This window comes from Conger conger, chromosome 10, assembly GCF_963514075.1.
Source record: "Conger conger chromosome 10, fConCon1.1, whole genome shotgun sequence".
NCBI classification, from domain to species: domain Eukaryota; kingdom Metazoa; phylum Chordata; class Actinopteri; order Anguilliformes; family Congridae; genus Conger; species Conger conger.
The window spans coordinates 21,549,318-21,564,484 of NC_083769.1; the positions used below are offsets into that span (position 1 = coordinate 21,549,318).

The 15,167-nt window shown below is 42.8% G+C and overlaps 2 protein-coding genes across 5 annotated transcripts; both read right to left on the bottom strand.

Moving 5' to 3' along the window:
• Positions 1-971: 971 nt before the first annotated feature.
• LOC133139412 (transmembrane protein 106C-like) lies at positions 972-6,850 on the bottom strand. 2 transcript variants are annotated; one of them, XM_061258936.1, is made up of 8 exons: positions 6,622-6,850; positions 5,443-5,696; positions 5,031-5,094; positions 3,474-3,633; positions 3,247-3,387; positions 2,766-2,815; positions 2,163-2,216; positions 972-1,938 (listed from the first exon to the last, which is right to left on the bottom strand). In XM_061258936.1, exons 2-8 carry the CDS (start codon positions 5,651-5,653, stop codon positions 1,824-1,826), a joined length of 795 nt encoding a protein of 264 aa, XP_061114920.1. In that variant the 5' UTR covers positions 5,654-5,696; positions 6,622-6,850; the 3' UTR covers positions 972-1,823. The 2 variants fall into 2 exon arrangements, with proteins under 2 accessions (XP_061114920.1, XP_061114919.1); XM_061258935.1 differs by lacking the exon at positions 6,622-6,850 and adding an exon at positions 6,461-6,615.
• Positions 6,851-8,233: 1,383 nt separating this feature from the next.
• Positions 8,234-13,085, bottom strand: LOC133139641 (PTB domain-containing engulfment adapter protein 1-like). Of its 3 annotated transcripts, none has more exons than XM_061259245.1 (8): positions 12,994-13,085; positions 12,345-12,412; positions 11,898-11,969; positions 11,236-11,331; positions 10,823-10,960; positions 10,196-10,300; positions 9,084-9,173; positions 8,234-8,557 (listed from the first exon to the last, which is right to left on the bottom strand). In XM_061259245.1, exons 2-8 carry the CDS (start codon positions 12,390-12,392, stop codon positions 8,552-8,554), a joined length of 555 nt encoding a protein of 184 aa, XP_061115229.1. In that variant the 5' UTR covers positions 12,393-12,412; positions 12,994-13,085; the 3' UTR covers positions 8,234-8,551. The 3 variants fall into 3 exon arrangements, with proteins under 3 accessions (XP_061115229.1, XP_061115228.1, XP_061115227.1); XM_061259244.1 differs by lacking the exon at positions 12,994-13,085 and adding an exon at positions 12,581-12,607; XM_061259243.1 differs by lacking the exon at positions 12,994-13,085 and having other exon boundaries at positions 12,345-12,604.
• Positions 13,086-15,167: the final 2,082 nt, after the last annotated feature.

Consider the following 15,167-nt stretch of genomic DNA (forward strand, 5'->3'; position numbering starts at 1 on the left):
TAGATAGGTGCAATTTGTATGCACTTCAAGCTCAAACATAGCCTTTTGCTTCATGGGCACGCTCCCATCGCTGTGATTGCTGTAACTGCACACTTTCCCAATGCAGGCACTCGTTTCCAGTGTAACAGTTTGTTTTAAGACAAGCAGCTTGTCACCCCCTCCTGGCCGTGCCGTCCAGAGGCGCAGCCAGGTTTTTGATCCGCGTTTGCCTCCTGGGGTCCTTCATTTGCACAGTGTTATTTAGCTGTGCAAACGACCAAAGGGGCCTGCTCCAATCAGAGATGCAGTGGGCGGGGCAAGAGATGAGTCACACCCAATCACCATCAATCTGCGGGGAGGGGGCTTGGGTGAAATGATTTTGATAACTAGATTACTATCCCAGATTGATGATTAGACTGGTCCGAAAACAGGCTGAGGGTAGAAGCCATCACAGTCATGAGAATAAGCCTCTGTACCAGTGTTTGAAATCAGGTTATTAGTTCTCTTTGCTTTGTTTAACATTCACACCCCAGATATGGCAGCCCTGCCAACCTTTTCTGCATTTCTCCCCCGCCCCATGAGAACTATAGAGGGCCTTAGAAACAGCTCCTCCTTCACAAAATAAGCAACACCTTTTCATGTTGAAAAAATACATCAAAATATAAGGTCCTGGTTTAATGTAATGAGAAAATGCCAATTACCTGCTCATATCCATTACTGCCCATACGTATGTGTATGCATACAGTCCCAAATTTTAACTACTTGGTACACTGTAAACTATCATACAGCACATACGAATTACAAATGGAAGTTAATTTACTGAGGTAACGTAATTTAAAATGCATTTCTTATTTTATGTATGCTTTTTCCAACCCAGCTCCAGGATCGCAATTGAAAATAATCTCTCAGTTCAATTTGCCATTCTTTTCTGAAAGACATAAATGTGTCCCTGTGTAATGGTTTTTCATCAGGATCAGTGACAGCTCTGTAGGTGGGAAGACATTTTGATTCATTTATTGGGTTATGGACAAACAGCACTGTGCTTTGATTGAATAGACTGAGGTATTGCTGATGTCCAGTCCCTCAAAGGATACCTAAAAGTGACAGCCTCTTAAGGGCATTACCAAATTACAAGAACATTTCCATCACAATAAACAGGAGCATGTGATCATTTGCACCAAAATATGTGAATAAATGTATATTAGAAATATATATTACTCTGTTAATTTGCTGGAAACGGAATTCTTACGGAGTTAAGCCAATTGGAATTCCCCACACAGTTAAACACGCACCCGTGTGTTCCGTTCTAATCCAAATTATTATCCCCAAGTTAAAAAATAGCCATCATCCTATACCTTTTACAAAATAATGCTGTACAACTAAATCTCCCAAGAAAACAAAAAAGACCAAAAAAACAGTACCCTTTCTAAGGTGTGCAAATCCCTCTCGTAATCACCCTCCACAGCAAACATAAAAAATACACCTCTCTTCTCAAATTAACCCATTTTTCTCCCCAAAGAAAAAGTTGTTCATGAAAAACTTGCAGGCCAAAATGTCCAGGGCAGCTATATGTTCAAATGAGCAGTGAACACTAAGCCTGTGGTCAGATGAGGAGCGCACAGGTCTGAGAGAGCAGGAGTAGGCCTGAGAGAAGAGGAGCAGGCATGATGGGAGAGGGATTTAATACACTGCAGTCTGAGACAGCACAACTCTGCCCCGTATGACAGTGCAAAAACAAAAGAGAAATAAAGAAACCCACGCAGCAAACCAAAGTGCGTTCCTGTCCGTCACAGAACGCGGCCCCGGGCTCCCAGAGTGCTTTGCAGGCGAGGGGGGGTCGGGGGTCAGAGCAGCCAGGGGGTCTGGCGGACGGTGTAGTTGGCCCCGCAGTCGATGTAGCGGTACACCTCCAGGGTGTTCTGCGCGGTGCGTACCATGTACGAGGTCTTTACAGAGGTCCTGACGGGTGGGGGGGGAGAGGAGAAAGGATGAACCAGGAAACATGCAACGGAAACAACGAGGAAGTAAAATAGAACAGGAAATAAGCATTTCAAAAAAGTGAGTGAGCGAAAGAGAGAGAGGTCAGGAAGCTGCAAAAGGAAGTGAGAATAAAAACTAATCAAAACTGTGGCTCAGAAACAGGAAGTGAGGGAAGTCATGTTACAGACTGGGAGGGGACTCACTGCATGAAAACCACGATGTTGTGCACTTTGATGCTGGCCATGGTACAGAACGCACTGCAGGGGAGAAGAGAGGAGAGACAGTGTTAGAGTCTGACCCTTCTCCTCATTTCTGCTCCCTTTACCAACACCAGAGTAGCTTTAACAAGGGGAATTGAGTTAATGGACATTCCAATCAAGTGGTGGTACACTGCACGCATGTTAGCTACAACTCGCAGGGAAAAGGGACTTCTCTGTTCAGCAAAACATTCACAAACATCAGCATGACAAGCTGCGGCACATGCATGTGTTCACGTGGAGATGGTGCAAGGGGCAGCCTGTAGACAAATAATGGCTAAAAACTCTAATAAGAACCCAGCCACGCTCTGGATAGACAGCTCACATGCCATACAGAAATGCTCCTCTTGACTGCCATTTTGAATTTTGAGACAGTGTCTCCACTCAACAAACTAGGAAACTAGGAAACTAGGAAACGCTAGGAACATTGGAAGCTTGAGAGAATACCATGCTGTCCTGCCTCATTGTGAAAAGTGGCTTGGCTTTGAAATTCAAGACTAAAGCAATCGGGCAAAAGTTTCACGTGCACAAAAAATAATATGAACTTACTAAACATAGGACAGGCTCCCGCTGATCTCCATGCTCACAGTGAAGTTCATCTGCAGTGGTGACATAAATGTGGATTAAAACAGCAGAACCACTTTCCCACACTGCACCAGCAGACCGCAGATTAGTGTAAATTAATCAGTTATAGCACGCTGGGTTACATCTGCCCAGCACTTCTGACTCAGTGTGGCTTCAGTGTGGAGAAAGGGGCCCTGAGAACTCCCTCCAAAGGACAACCCATAAAGCACACCAGTCTTTGGAGGGCAAGGATGGACCTTACTCGAGGTGCGAACAGGGCAATGGATTCTCTTTAAAAACATGAAAACTCTTCCTTAGTATGGTCCTAGTATGGATAGTTGCCCACTGTGCGTGAGGTAGCTGCACTGTGAGTGAGGTAGCTGCACTGCACTGTGAGTGAGGTAGCTGCACTGCGCGTGAGGTAGTTGCGACGTGTGTGAGGTTCCTGAGCAGGGCGCTTGCTGACCTGTCTCTGGCTGAGGGGCAGAATGCTGATGACGTTATCCAGCTGCTGCGTACCAATGACCGTCTTCATGTACAGCACCTGGCAGTTCACACTATCCACCAGCGCTGTGAAGAAGTTGGAGTTGCTGATGTTCAAGGTGCTCTGAAAACAGACCGGCAGGCATGAGAAACGGTCACAAGTCCAAAACGGTTTAGAACAGAGAGGTAGAGGGACAGAAGTCTGCTCACGGTCATGTTGATGATGACTTTGCTATTTTCGCGGTCGAAGAGGACGGTCACGGTGCGTATCCCATCGTCCTCAATCAGCACAGAGCGTGGGAACATGAAGAAGGCCACCAGCGAAGAGGCCAGCAGGCACAACACCACGGACAGGACCACATACAGCTTCCTGCAGCAGAAACACCCTGTGATCACACCCACCCTGCTGCACATCATTACCATCACTCACACTGCTGCACTGCCCATCGTTACCATCACTCACACTGCTGCCACATCATTACCATCACTGACAGCCTCACTCTACTGCACATCATTACCATCACTCACCCTCACACTACTGCACATCATTACCATCACACCCTCACACTGCTGTACATCATTACCATCACTCACACCCTCACAGTGCTACCACATCATTACCATTACTCACCCACACACCCTCACTGCTGTACATCATTACCATCACTTCCACCCTCACACTGCTGCACATCATTACCATTACTCACACACACACACCCTCACTGCTGCCACATCACCATCACTCACACCACTGCCCATCATTACCATCACTCACACCATCACAGTGCTACCACATCATTACCATCACTCACACCCTCACACCACTGCACATAATTACTATCACACACACAGCTGCCACATCATTACCATCACTTCCACCCTCACACTGATGCACATCATTACCATTACTCACACACACACCCTCACTCCTGCACATCATTACCATCACTCACACCGCTGCCCATCATTACCATCACTCACACCCTCACAGTGCTACCACATCATTACCATCACTCACACCCTCACACTGCTGCACATCATTACACCCTCACACTGCTGCACATCATTACCATTACTCATACCCTCACACTACTGCACATCATTACTATCACACACACACACACACAGCTGCCACATCATTACCATCACTCACACTGCTGCCACATCATTACCATTACTCACACTGTTGTACATCATTACCATCACTCACACCCTCACACTGCTGCCACATCATTACCATCACTAACCCTGCTGCCACATCATTACCATCTCTCACACTGCTGCACATCATTACCATCACTCACACAGCTGCCACATCATTCGCATCACTCACACTGCTGCCACATCATTACCATCACTCACACTGCAGCCACATCATTACCATCACTCACACTGCTGCCACATCATTACCATCACACACACACACACACACACACACACACACAGCTGCCACATCATTACCATCACTCAACAACACACAACAGTCACTCAATCACACCCAGTACTTTATGAAAACAGTGACGATTTAGCAGCAAAAATTCAAACACACTGCTGAGTTACCCATTAGGTCTATGAACCTTCCTCACAGCAACAGAGCCATTAAAAAGTAGCAGAATGTTGGTTAGGTGTAAAGGTGTAAATTATCTTTGTCGGGTTCTGACTTGCGCTGGTCATAGTGAACTTATGCCACTCAGGGTGTAGCTTATGTTGGTCAGGGTGAAACATGTTTTTCAGAGTGTCAATTATGTTAGTCAGTACATAACTTACGTTCTCTGGGGCTGCAGCCTCTGATCACTGTAGGGAATCAGTGCCACCAGCTCATTTACCTGGCCTGGAAGATAGTGACCACAAAATGAAAAACAGCACTTCCAAAGGGATATTGCAAATACAATTTATTTATTTGCCACAAGTGAATTTCAATAACGACCTGCGTATAGGGAGAATACCAAACAATGATTAATTCCAGCTACATTTTAAAATTGATGTATAGAATAGTTATCTTCCTGTTTTCATTAAGTACATGCTGCGTTTCAAAAAGCTGTGTTATTAGTTTTCGTTGAATGATTGAGTGCATGACCCAAGTCAAACGACAGTCACTTTGTGTTAATTAAAATTAACATTACGACAGTTAACGGTGGCCCAGCTGTCTGAAATCATTGTTTTCTTTGGGTAGGCTCACCCGAAGGTATTCTGCCGGTGCCTTGACATGTCGGGCACGTAATGCTGTCCCGGCCCGTGAACTCCACGTAGGGAAACTGCGCGATGTCCTCCTGCCGGTCCCGGCCATCCAGAGAGTCGTCATCTCTCAGCTCACCCCTACGCCGCCCCCTACCCTCGGTCTCCGGGAGGGGCAGGAGGCTGCAGTTTCTCTGGGACCAATGTGTCCCCATGGGCCGGCGTGCGCGTTCCGGCCGGCCCCTCCAGGACCAGCGCCTGCAGCAGCGGGTAAACAAACCGCATTAACACACAGTAAAGAAACAATCCAGAGAACTTCAAACTTGTGAGGCAGCGTGGCACACCTGCATAAATCCACATGACTAACAGATACGTTTTCCGTAAAGTTAGCTATAATAAAAAGTAACTTAACAACGGATATCGTTTACTACTTGCCGAGTGATGGTGGTTAGCCCACTAGCCAATTCGATTAGACTACGGTATGTACAGTAAATGTACCGAATGATAAAACGTTTGTTTGGTATCAGTTGTTAAGCGTCAGTTATAATAACCGATACGGGCATACTTCGAAAGTCAGTGTAACGTTACCTCTAGCCACCCACACGCAGAAATTATGAATATTATCTTGCCGGCTATGAACGCTAATTAGCCAAACAACATTTAGCTAGCTAAGCAAGTTAGCTCGTGTTATCCACTCTTGGCACCTAGCGAACAGTTACGAGCAAGAGTAACATCAAGTTAAGCAAGATAAACCAGTTTCAACATTCTGGTTGTAACGTTATTGGTAGCCAAGCAAGCCAGTTATTTACCGAACTGTTATCCGTTCGTTCGTTACCAAAAAGGCAGTGATTAATCCAATCGCTGTGAGCAAAACTGGCTCTCAATGGAAAGCGCCATTGGTGATATGGTGCTAGCTGGTTAGCCAACTAAATCCATGAGCTAACTTCACGAATTATCGATAACGTTACTTTGCAATGTGAATGATACCGTCACTTTACATAATAACTTGCTGGCTGGCTTACCTATATGTAGTGTGAGTCTTCGGTTAGAACCACAAGTACTGTGACAAACGTTCTGCGGTCCTTATCTTCGGTTAAAATTACACGTTTTCTTCCTCGGACAGGGCAGTGACAGGCGCAAGTGTCCCTGTCTTTATGTTACTGAGTCGGTTCATAACACTCACGTTCCAGTTCACGTTATTTTCTGGCGTTGCTGTGTCTTGCCTGGGTACGCCACTTCCGGAGACTCAACAGTACATTGCGCGGCTTGTTTGCTTTTTTCAACCACACATCAACGCACCTAACTCTGATTCGTTTAAAGGCGCCATGTCAGGAACACTATCGAATTATAGTCATCTGCGATGAAGAATCGTTTAATACAATGTGCTAAAAGGCTTGGACGTTCTATGTTTTAGGCATCGATCATAAAAGTACTACTGGTTTTCCACCCTCTCTTTACCTTGCGCGTCAGGAGTGAAGACAGTAGCACTAATTCAGTTAATTACCTGAAAGAAGATAAAACCAGGGCTGGATTTGGATTCAAAGGCCAGATTTGATGATCCCTGTTTTATTTGGCTGCCTTGGCATGTCCCCACAAAAAAGTATTAGTTACTTTGTGACTTTGAATAACTTGGACTGAAATAATGAATGATTTCATTCATTCCACTGATTTGTCAGGCATAACCGGAATATCTTTGCTCACACCAGACACGTACAGTAAGGTAATGTTGACTTTTATAGATTTTCTAAACAAATTTACCCAAAAAATATTTAGCATGAGTTTGTCTTGTTTGGCGCATTACAATAATTTTGTAGCATTTCTGAAACACCATTTGTGGGTATGCTCTCCAGCACAACTCGGAATGTAAAGCCATTGTGCATAAAAGACCTAAAACCTCAAGATCTGTTTATGTGCTTAAAATATATTTTAGCTCACAGCAGGTTGCAGAAGCAGAATATATAATAACACGACAGCATCCACAACAACAACAACAACAACAACAACAATAATAATAATAATAAAGCACACTAAGCAATACAACACAATGTGCTTCACAGAGGTAAAGGTAAAGGTAGAAGTAAGAACATTAAGAAATGGAGAGGGGAAAAGTTAAAAGCATCAGGCATAAACAGAACTATATAAAAGTGGATAACTAAAAATGACCACAAGTAGGATTAGGAAAATATAGCACAGAAATGACAAAATAAAACCCAGTCCAAGCAAACAATTTAAGCCCAACTAAAAAGCAATGATGCCTGATGAAAATGAGTTCTCAAATGGCATTTGAAGGATGGCACTGATTCAGCATTTCTAATTGAGGGCTGTTGGGCAGAGTCTGGCAGCCTTTTTAAAACTAGATTACGGAACCATCAAAAGGCCTTTGCAACAGACCTGGGCCCACAAATGTAAGGTGTAACAGGCTCACTAATATACTGCTGTAGATCAGTAGGTATCACTTAAGAACTCACCCTGTCACACTCACTTATATCCTCAACAAAACACCTCTTCACTCTCCCAGCCATACATTTCAAAACAAGAGGGGGCAATGGGGGCATGTGTCTTTCTGTAACTCTCTCTTATTCTATATCTAGTTTTAAAAAAAAACTTACTATTACTATAAAATGTAACGTTTCTTGTCTTTATTCTGTTTTATTTCTTTATCAATTAATTGTCAATTCGTGTATAGTGTAAAGCACTTTGTGAATCATAAGAAAAGTGCTCAACCATTTTTAAAATGTCTTTAATATAATTGTTACAAATTCACAAGTGACAGACAAGAACCACATGCCAACAAACACCAGCACAATTTATACAAAGTGCTGATTGCAGTGCAAATAAATGGTGAACCTGAATGTTAAAGCCTTTACAAGGGAATGCAATTGGAGAGCATGCAATTGTCTTTTCAAAATTCCAAAATCAAATGGCTTCTATTTGTGTTATGATCATCAGGTATGAGAATGTGCATTTGTTAGCATTCAGGTTTGTACAGAATTGGTAGGACTGGTATGTTTCTGCATTTCTGGTTTATTTGGGTTATTCCAGTTTCGTTCTTCACTCTTTCTGTTGAATCTGTATTTCTCAACAAAGGGAATTGTCGTCTTCGGCATGAACTCTCACAGCTGAAAAGGAGCATTGTTTTTTGTATTTTTTGCTTGATTTTCTTCAGAAAACACAATTTTTAATATATTTGAATGTTTGCTCATAGAAAAAGGTGCTAAGGGACTATTGTAGGTGTGCATTTATGTGTGTATGCTTGTGCTTGCATATGTGTGTGCAAGTGCATGGTGGTGGGTGTCTGTGCTTATTTGTGTGTGTGTGTGTGTGTACCTGCCGTGTGCTCTAGCCAGCTCATTTTTGTGACAGTGAAGAGGCTCAGAGCTCAGGGGAAATTTGATTTCTGAAAATATTCTGAGATCCTCTGTCCCTCTCCTGAGGTTAAGAAATGGTAGAGACAGGGGAGAATTGGTGGTGCATGGAAACCAGATAAATAACTAAAAATTGTTTCAATGGAAAAAAATCTTAAAACGATGTAGGGAAAGCTTCAACTAAATGTTATTATTAATAATAATAATAATTATTATTATTATATTATATAATAAATATTATATTATAGTTATTATCAATAATTCCAGGGCAGACACTCACCATGTTAGAGTCTGCTCTCTCAGCTCCATTTCCCAGCAGTGCCACAAGTCTCTTCTTCAGCTCCTTGTTTTCCTTTTGCAGAACCTTATTCTAAAGCACAGGCAACAGCATTACACCACAACATTCAAAAGCACAAGGACAGTGTTACACAGCTGTTACACCACAACATTCAAAAGCACAAGGACAGTGTTACACAGCTGTGACACCACAACATTCAAAAGCACAAGGATAATGTTACACAGCTGTTACACCACAACATTCAAAAGCACAAGGATTGGGTTACACAGCTGTTACACCACAACATTCAAAAGCACAAGGACAGTGTTACACAGCTGTTACACCACAACATTCAAAAGCACAAGGATAGTGTTACACAGCTGTTACACCACAACATTCAAAAGCACAAGGATAATGTTACACAGCTGTTACACCACAACATTCAAAAGCACAAGGATAGGGTTACACAGCTGTTACACCACAACATTCAAAAGCACAAGGACAGTGTTACACAGCTGTTACACCACAACATTCAAAAGCACAAGGATAGTGTTACACAGCTGTTACACCACAACATTCTAAAGCACGTATGTGTATCCGTTCATTATTGCCAAAAATCCATTATTAATTCACAACAATGGCGTGGCTTACTTAAACTAAACTGAACTGACGGAGGGGAGATAGTGTCAGCCTTTGGTGAGTTAGTTTGTTATTATTTTGGCAGTCCTGAGGTACGATGGAGCTCCTCCATTTTGAATGTATAGCCTGAAGTCTATGCAGATAGCATGATCCACACATGAACTTTACCTATAGGCTACTGAACGGTAAAAGCAAAACCATGGGTGGTTGTTTATCGGTCCCTTTGATATTGAGTGCTATATGAGCGCAACACTGATGAAAGCAGAGCACAATTGGGCCCCTATATTTATTTGTGCATTAGCTCTTAGTTGGTATAAAGAACTTTTTTTATCATTTAAAGGGATAGTTTACTTTCTGGGATTTTGATACCATTTCAGGTTTGATTTGTGCTTTCGAGTAGCTGAAGGGCTGTGGTAATATTTTCCTCATGCAAGTACAAAAAGGAAAATGATTATAAAATTCAATGTGAAGTGTACCTTGTGCCGGAGAGCCTCCACCACCAGGTCCCTGTGGCTGCTGACTGCCTCCTCTCTCCTGGAGGCCTGGAAAGCGTCCCCGATTATGGACACCAGCAGGTGGGACTGGATCATTGACACGGAGGGACGGCAGTGTGAAATAAGTGCAGTTTTCAGTCAAATGGTAAATGGCTGGCATTTATATAGCGCCTTTATCCAAAGCGTTGTAAAATTGATGCTTCTGATTCACCCATTCATACACACACTCACACACCAACGGTGATTGGCTGCCATGCAAGGCACCAACCAGCTCATCAGGAGCATTTGGGGGTCAGGTGTCTTGCTCAGGACACTTTGACACACCCAGGGCAGGGATCGAATCGGCAACTCTTCCGACTGCCAGACAATTGCTCTTCCCATCTGAGCCAATTTTGCCAAATTTTCACCTCTGTTTGTCAGTTGCCTTTTCTTGGCAAGGACCTAATAGGGGTTTCCTGCACATTAACATTAAAATTCAGAAGTCAGTGTTCTATAACTCCATTGCTTTCAGTTACCAGTAGTGATTGTTACATGGGCATTATAATGTTCAGTTTATGTATCCAGCAGCTGTACAGGGGCTGCTGGTGGGGGCTCCAGGACTGTACTCACAAACTTCTTGCTCTGGAACAGGTAGCAGTGGTTCATGTCGGCAGCTGGGTGTCTGGCCACAAAGCCGAAGAGGTTAGGCTTGGTCTGGTGCACTCCGCAGAAGGAGATGGAGGAGAGCGGGCAGGTGTAGAGCATGAACTATGGAGGGTGTGAGTGTGAGAAAGGCAGGAAAGGTAGGGGTATATGACAGGGAAACAGATGTGAGGATTGATTGACAGAGATGTAAAAGATCAGAGAAGATTGTGTGCGGATATGTGTCCGGAGTGGGAATTACGTTACATCTGGCAGCAGTGTTTTGATTAATTAAAGCATGTGTTGAATATATCATAAAAATAAAACCTTTCAAATGATTTTTGTGCGATTTCTCTCTCCTGTGTGGAGAGCAGTGTGTCGGAATCCCGCCCTGTCCTCACCTTGGTCTTGTGCTCTAGGATGTCAACTCCACTCACAGACAGAAACAGAGACACTTTGTTCTTTTTCGTTGTCTTCTCTGTGTCTTTGTCGGGTGACTGTCAGGGGAACAAATGATTAATTACATTACATAAAATGACATTTCTCATATCAAGCGGGGATAGCACATGAACACAACATGCAAATGATTTCAATTGGAACAAATCTGTAAGAGAAAAGGGCGGCCTGTAGTGTGGTGGTTAAGGTAAATGACTGGGACACACAAGGTCGGTGGTTTGATCCCTGGTGTAGCCACAAAAAGATCCGCTCAGCCCTTAACCCTGCATTGCTCCAGGGGAGGATTGTCTCCTGCCAAGTCTAATCAACTGTACATCACTCTGGATAAGAGCATCTGCCAAATGCCATTAATGTAATAATGTAATGTAAAAGAAGCAACAGCTCTGAACTGCACCACTAATGAACAAATTCACTCTCATAATTAAAAATGAAATTAGGCAGAAATGATTATTTTTCAAGGACAGAATTTCCAACTACATTTTTAGCTCTTCAATTTGCAGATTCCCATTATTGCCAAATAGCCTTTTCAGGAATCAGCCATAGACTATAAGCCTTGACATGAGCCAGAACTGATTAAATGACAAAAGATTTCAGTGAGTGACTTTACCTTCAGGATCCCTTCTGCCTCGGACAAAACCTGCAGTCCCTCAGATCGCTGCACCTCCACTCGACCCAGAAACTGACGAGGAGAGAGGGAAAAAAACCTGAAATGTATGGAACTGTGAAGAATGAGGGGAGAGGGGGAGGAAGGTGGGGACAGGAAGAGACTAAAAAGAGATGAAGTAACCACAGAAGAGATGACCTGGAACCAATAACACAGAGCAATGCAGACGGAGGGGATGTAGGAAGAAGGAGGCAGGCAGAGGAGAATGTTGGAAGAAGAGGTGGAACAAACACGAAGGAGGGGAATAGTGAGGGAGGTCGAGGTAGATGAGGAGGAGGGAGGAAGATGAGGGTGGAGCAACAGGAGGTTTCTAAGGCCATGTAGTAATGCATAGTGCGTGTAAGGACAGGGTAGACCGCACGTCTCCCCTCTAAAGCGGCGCCCCCTCACCTTCACAGTGAACGCAATCTCATTCTCATCTTCTGAGATATCGCTCATCTTCGTCTTTTTCCTGAAATCTGATGAAGAGAATTCATGAACTAACGATAAACATCTATAAAATGTCATTATAACATTAATAAAAACACTTTTAAAATGTTGTAAGATTTATAAAAACACTAATAAAATCTCATCCTTCAACATATTAAATAATGCCTGTGAGACTATGGAAGAAATGTTTATGTCACCAGACAGTCTATCCTTCTGTTGCTGTTCTCTGGTTTGGTCGCTAAGAATAACAAGGACATGAAAGTAGTTAACTTCCTATCTGAGACACAGCTGTGGTTTTTACCCAACCTTATCACTTAACCAATTCAGTTACAGTACCTCTATTAGCACAAAATTGTTGATTTAAAGTGCCAATAACGTCAGTCCTACATCAGAGTTTTTTCTTGCTTTTCCCACTTACGCCGTGTTTCTGAGAAGCCTTATCAGAAGGTGTACAACTGAAAGAATCACATCTTTAAATTCATCTCAAAAAGACGAGCCGATTATGTTCTGCTTAACCACCCATCGTCTAAGCTCTGTGGTTTTAATGTTAATGACCGAACCGACTGACGTGCTGTCACACATTATCGCTCCATGTTAGAATCGAGCTTACCTCTGATTATGAAGTCCCTGATCCTTTTCCTCGGTTAGCTGTAAGTGCTGTTGAAAGCCTGTCCATCTGCTGTCCCTGGGTATAAAGTCTAGGTGGGGTGGGGGGGTGGGTTAATCACTAACCGGGGCGAGGAACTGTTCCTTATGGCACTATGTATCAGAGGCAATAAATTCTCTGTGAATTATCTGCACATAGAGAATTATATGACGTTAGCAGGTTATATAGCTCTTCACTGTGGAGCTAAGCGCTGCCTTCAGGTCACAGCCATTCAGCTGAAATGAAGACCTCAGCTCGACCAAAGAACATGTTTTGATTTGTAAAATGTCATATAGCATTACTAATTAAAGGTGAGATAGTAGGCAGGCGCTGAAGATGACTTTTTCTTATAATTTGTGACATAATTTTGTCATGGATAAACTCCACACAATCATGTTTTATGAAATAAACCCATTGTTAGATACCATATAATAAATAGGAACCATTTTCTGAATAAACCCGCATGAATGCCGATTATCTACGCCAGGGATAATCAAATCACAGTCATAAAGGGCAAATAACTGCTGTTAAATGAAGCAGTGCAAAGTGTCACCAGCAGAGGCCACTGTCGCTCTTTCAGCAGTCAAAGGGCGCTCCTGTCTCACCTCGTAGGTTTGATGACGGTTGGACGAGCGCTTGTTTTGAAGCGGAGAGAAACACGACGACAGCATTGGTCCTGGAAATGGAGCTTCACAGTCGCATGAAATAATCTACCAAACCAATATTATATGAAGAAAAATAGACAGAAACTGTGGAATAGTTTAGATCCTGTCTTATTAGTTGTTTTTTATTTTTATAATTACAGTAGAGATCACTGCACACAGGTATAGTAATAAAGACATCCAGGGCTGTGTTTAACACTACAGTAAGTGCATTAGAGGGGAAATATACTAGCGCGTTGTTGTCATATTAATTGTCATATTTATTTAGATCTCAAAGGGCAAAAAGTAAGTTAGGACAGTGACACAATGTGTGTTGCTTTGGCTCTGTTCCCCAGCATACTGGATCTGAAATCCTAACAATGTATGAAACGGTTGCTTCAGACACACACAATATTTTAGCTGTGTCTCTGAATGATTTATTTGGATTTTTCAGCCTCATGGTGGCCTGCATTACTGGCATTGACACTCATCTGGTCCTCATGTTGAAAGACAACAGCAACAGACTCCAAATAAACATAACACATCTAAAATCAACTGTTTTGTTGAGTTTCCTGTGCATTAACTAATGATGTAAAGACACAGCTGGCCAAGAAACAGTTGAGCAGAATTGTCCCATTACTTTCATTGAAAAATCCTACATGGATCATCTGATTTTGATGTACATTTGCATGGCATGCCATTGATGTAGCATGCTATATTTTAACCTCATTATCATTGTTTTATTTCAAATCCAATGGATGGCAGTAAAATAAGACACTGTCCCAATACCTTTGCATTTATTCCATCAAATAAGCCAAAAGAAGGGATTTGGCCCCACTTGGATGTTGGATGGATTTTAGGCTTTCCAAAAGATAGATCATTAAACTACACGATCGCCCAGCGTCACCCCTGGTCCTGGAGAGCCTCTGGGTGTGCTGGTTCTTAATATCTGCAACCAATTCAGACCCAAGAAACCAGGTGAAGTGAGAACTGCTTTAATTGATGAGTTAAATGCTGAGTATCAACAAAGACCAGCACACCGTGCGGCTCTCCAGGACCTGGAGTGAAGACAAGCATTACAGAGACTGTTCTAACCTGTAATGTAGGGCAGGCCATATCGCAGTTTAACAGTCGTTACATTTTAAATTTCTTGGCGTATTAATACATATATCTGAGAAATGTATATTATATAAAATTCCACCACCTCCAGATTTAACAAAGAAGAGTTAAATATGTTAGCAACCAATCGTATCCTTAACCTTGCCATACATAATTACATTTTCGGTTATAGTACATGCGTGGAACCACGCGTGAATGAGAATAGATCCACTTCATTTATCATAATTGGCAATGACAGAACATATCATGGTTTTCCGGGATCTATGCTTATCTATGCTAGACCCGCCTCGTGTCGTCTATAGCACAGTTAAGTGATTTAGTTAGATGCGCCAGTGGTTCGCTTAAAAATATGTGCAGGCACCCGTCCAGAGTAGAATA